At 52.7% G+C, this 5,000-nt stretch overlaps 1 protein-coding gene across 1 annotated transcript in view; it reads right to left on the bottom strand.

The window, feature by feature from the left end:
• Positions 1-5,000, bottom strand: part of LOC308154373 (neuron navigator 1-like) — an 89,621-nt gene that overhangs the window by 36,074 nt on the left and 48,547 nt on the right. Inside the window, exon 7 of the mRNA XM_080527536.1 lies at positions 2,863-3,001. Coding sequence (XP_080383662.1) covers positions 2,863-3,001 — 139 coding nt within the window. The remainder of the gene's footprint in view (positions 1-2,862; positions 3,002-5,000) is intronic.

Here is a 5,000-nt window from a genome sequence, read left to right as displayed (position 1 = left end):
AGCTGCCTTGTCAATGTAGCTGCCTTGTCAATGTAGCTGCCTTGTCAATGTAGCTGCCTTGTCGGTGTAGCTGCCTTGTCAGTGTAGCTGCCTTGTCAAACAGTCTGTGTCTGCTGAGTAGGGGAGCGCAGGGTATGTTGTCATGCCTTTGAATCAAAACATGGATGCTGGCAGAGCACACAGTAATTAAGTGGATCCACAGTAACTGTTGGGCTTGGAAGGTAATGTGATGTATTACTGGCTTGTAGTGTGTTAGTAGACAGACACACACACACACACACACACACACACACACACACACACGCGTGCGCGCGCGGTTCGTCATATTTGGACAAGTAAAAGATAAGTTCACTTGTACCTGAAAAAGCTTAATGTCAAGCCGTGGTTACAATGGTAGCGATGCTATGGGGGTCATGGTTACTATAGTAACAGGGTGGGGGGCTGATAAGACCCTTCTGGCGATGGACGCAGGACTGCAGATGGCTCTACGTGTGTGTGTGTGTGTGTGTGTGTGTGTGTGTGTGTATGTTGCAGATGGCATCGTTACGGAGGAGACAAAGCTTCATTCAGCAGCATCGCCATAGTGAGGTTGCCATGGTTACGCTGCATCCCACCATGACTACAGCCACACTGGGGAGGTGTAACCTATATCACACACACACACACACACACACACACACTCACATATCATACCCCCACATACTTATACACACTCACACTCACACACAGACACAGACACAGACACAGACACACACACACACACACACACACACACACACACACACACACACACACACACACACACACTAGGGTTGGCCGGTTTCCAATTGTTTAGTTAAACCGTCCCTAAATGCAACAACGGTTTACGGTTGTACCGTGGGAGTCACATCACATTTCAGGGCTTTGACGGAGTCGCCTGTTTCAGATGAGGAGTTTGTGACAGTGGCTGGTGAGAGGCAGAGCAGAGCAAAGCTACAACACTTTCCACAAGCAGTGCTGAAAAATGTGCTTAAAATAAATAAATAAAAACATCGCTAAAGATAGTTTTTGTTCGTAATGAGATGAAACCGTGCAGAACTGGGCATCTCTGACTCTGCACTCTCCTGGTTTGCTTCCTACCTGGCTGGTCGCTCCTACCAGGTGACCTGGAGAGGATCGCTGTCTTCTCCACGAACCTTCACCACTGGGGTCCCTCAGGGCTCTGTCCTAGGGCCCTTACTATTCCCCCTCTATACCACTGGGGTCCCCCAGGGCTCTGTCCTAGGGCCCTTACTGTTCTCCCTATATACCACTGGGGTACCCCAGGGCTCTGTCCTAGGGCCCCTACTGTTCTCCCTCTATACCACTGGGGTCCCTCAGGGCTCTGTCCTAGGGCCCTTACTGTTCTCCCTCTATACCACTGGGGTCCCCCAGGGCTCTGTCCTAGGGCCCTTACTGTTCTCCCTCTATACCACTGGGGTCCCTCAGGGCTCTGTCCTAGGGCCCTTACTGTTCTCCCTCTATACCACTGGGGTCCCTCAGGGCTCTGTCATAGGGCCCTTACTGTTCTCCCTCTATACCACTGGGGTCCCTCAGGGCTCTGTCCTAGGGCCCTTACTGTTCTCCCTCTATACCACTGGGGTCCCCCAGGGCTCTGTCCTAGGGCCCTTACTGTTCTCCCTCTATACCACTGGGGTCCCTCAGGGCTCTGTCCTAGGGCCCTTACTGTTCTCCCTCTATACCACTGGGGTCCCTCAGGGCTCTGTCCTAGGGCCCTTACTGTTCTCCCTCTATACCACTGGGGTCCCCCAGGGCTCTGTCCTAGGGCCCATACTGTTCTCCCTCTATACCACTGGGGTCCCTCAGGGCTCTGTCCTAGGGCCCTTACTGTTCTCCCTCTATACCACTGGGGTCCCCCAGGGCTCTGTCCTAGGGCCCATACTGTTCTCCCTCTATACCACTGGGGTCCCTCAGGGCTCTGTCCTAGGGCCCTTACTGTTCTCCCTCTATACCACTGGGGTCCCCCAGGGCTCTGTCCTAGGGCCCTTACTGTTCTCCCTCTATACCACTGGGGTCCCCCAGGGCTCTGTCCTAGGGCCCTTACTGTTCTCCCTCTATACCACTGGGGTCCCTCAGGGCTCTGTCCTAGGGCCCCTACTGTTCTCCCTCTATACCACTGGGGTCCCTCAGGGCTCTGTCCTAGGGCCCTTACTGTTCTCCCTCTATACCACTGGGGTCCCTCAGGGCTCTGTCCTAGGGCCCTTACTGTTCTTCCTCTATACTTGGTAATCTCCTCACACAGGTTCTCCTACCACAGCTACGCAGACGACACTCATCTCTTCCTGTCCTTCCCCCCCTCTGACCTACATGTGGCAACACGTGTATCTGCGTGTCTCGCTGACATCTCTACATGGATGTCAGCCCACCACCTCAAGCTCAACCTTAACAAGACTGAGCTACTCTTCCTCCCTGGGAAAGCCTATCCTGTGTGGAGAACATCGCAGCGACAGCACACTCCTGCAGATTCTTCCTCTACAACATCAGAAGGATACGTCCATTTCTCACCAGAGAAGCAGCGCAACTCTTGAACCAGTCACTGGTCATCTCCCGCCTCGACTACTGCAACGCACTCCTGTCCGGGCTCCCCGCCTCCGCCATCAGACCTCTGCAGCTCATCCAGAATGCTGCTGCCCATCTGGTGTTCAACCTCCCCAAACTTTCTCATGTCACCCCTCTCCTTCGCATCCTGCACTGGCTCCCGATAGCAGCTCACATCAGATTCAAGACCCTGGTGCTCACCAGGCAGTTAAAGGGACAGCTCCTGCCTACCTGCACTGTGTGTGTGTGTGTGTGTGTGTGTATGTGTGTGTGTGTGTTACTCACCACGATGGCTGAGTTTCTGCGGGAGCCAATAGGAGTGGACGGTAGGGAGTTGAGGGCGGGACTAGCGTTGAACTCTTCAGAGGAGAGGTTGTCTGAGCCGTCACTCAAACCGCTGCTGATGGAACTGCTCTCGTCCCAACTGAAACAGAGAAACAGTCAGTCAGCTAGAGGAATAAAGAAACAGTCAGTTAGCTAGAGAAACAGTCAGTCAAATAGAGGAAACAGGAGACACACTGCACCCTAAAATGGTAAACAGACTGACTTATATAGCTTCTTATTCCAAAGAGCATTACAACGGCCTCTCATTTACCCATTCACACACACATTCACACACCAATGGCGGCAAGCTGCCATGCAAGGCGCCGGCCCGCTCACTGGGAGCAATTTGGGGTTCAGTGCCCAAGGACACTTCGACATGTAGCCAGCCGGGGATCGAACCGCCGATCTGCCGACCTTCTGCGAACATTAGACACCGCAGAAGGTCGGTGGTTCGATCCCCGGCTGGCCACATGTCGAAGTGTCCTACTCTACCTACTGCACCCAGCCGCCCCCCTACACCCTATACACTGCACCCTACCCCCTACACCCTACACACTGCACCCTACCCCCTACACCCTACACACTGTCAGGGTGGGGGGGGGGGGGGGGGGGGGAGATATGGGTCATGGGTAATGAGGTGTGTGTCTGTGGGGGGTGGAGGGGGAAGGGGGGGTCATGGGTAATGAGGTGGCTGTGTAGGTCACTCTGCCCCCCCAGGGGTGGGTGGAGGTTCAACTAATAGCCCCTGTCTAGCCCAGAGATACACACACACACAGACACACACGCACACAGAAATACATACACACACACACACACACGCGCAAACACACATACACACACATACACACACGCCGACATACACACACACACGCAGACATACATACACACACACACACACACACACACACACCACCTCCAGAGAAAACACACTACCTCACCATGGGTGTGTTTATTATCGCTCTTTTACCCCCTCAGCGATGAGCTGTCACTGAGATATGTGTGTGTGTGTGTGTATGTATGTCTGTGTGTGTGTGTGTGTGTCTGCATGTGTGTGCGTGTGTGTGTGAGAGAGCTGTGGTTCTCTTCCTCTTCATATTCTGCTGCTCACCACCATGGCTGACCCCTGACCCCTGACCCCTGCGGCCTGCTGGGTAATGAAGACGTGACGTGCAAGGAACCAACCCCAGAACCCTAACCCTCAGAGGTCAGACAGCTGACCCTTCTACAGTAACCAAAGCCTCAAACCTCACCACTGGGGTCCCTCAGCACGCTCCTGCAGATTCTTCCTCTACAACATCAGAAGGATACGACCATTCCTCACCTCCCACACAGACAGACAGAATACCATTATTACCTGTCTCACTCCCACACAGACAGACTACCATCACCTGTCTCACTCCCACACAGACAGACTACCATGTAAGAAAGACAGACAGACTGGCTCATTATGTTACATAACTGTGTGAAGCTTGGAGATGCGGGGGAGGGGGGGGTGTGGGTCTCTGTGTCTCTGAGTAAGACAAGAGAGAGAGAGAGAGAGTCTGGGATGGAGGTAGAGAGAAGAGAGAGAGAGAAGAGAGAGAGAGTCTGGGATGGAGGGATGAAGAGAGGGGTGGGATGGAGGGAGGCAGTGGAGAGAGAGAAGAGAGAATCCATAGTCCTGTTAGTCTAGAGCAGCGGTCGGGAACCTATGGCTCGCGAGCCATATATGGCTCTTCCGGTGACGGCATATGGCTCCCAGACAATTGGGTTGAAAAGTAAAAAAAAAAAAAAAAAAGTTGAAAAAAAAAAGTTCAGTTTGGAACTGATTTTAAAATACTTGTGATATTGCGTAATAATACTGTGTCATTTTAAAGTAAACAGAAATTAGTTTTGAAGTTAAATTTCACGGGACTCTTCACGGGACCCATGACCCGTGACCCGTGGGTCGGGTCGGGAACCAATGTCTCGCGAGAGTGTCAGAGGTCAATTTGATCAGATAGTGAACTAGCTTATACGCTTCAACCCTTGTAACGAGAAAGATGGCAAAAAGAAAAAAAGACGATGATTACCGTGCATTCCAGGCTGCGTGGACAGAGGAATTTGCATTTGTGGAGATC

This window comes from Nansenia antarctica (assembly GCF_963989245.1).
Source record: "Nansenia antarctica genome assembly, chromosome: 3".
NCBI lineage: Eukaryota > Metazoa > Chordata > Actinopteri > Argentiniformes > Microstomatidae > Nansenia > Nansenia antarctica.
The sequence above is the reverse complement of the archived record's forward strand: the minus strand, read 5'-3'. Positions and strand labels throughout refer to the sequence as shown.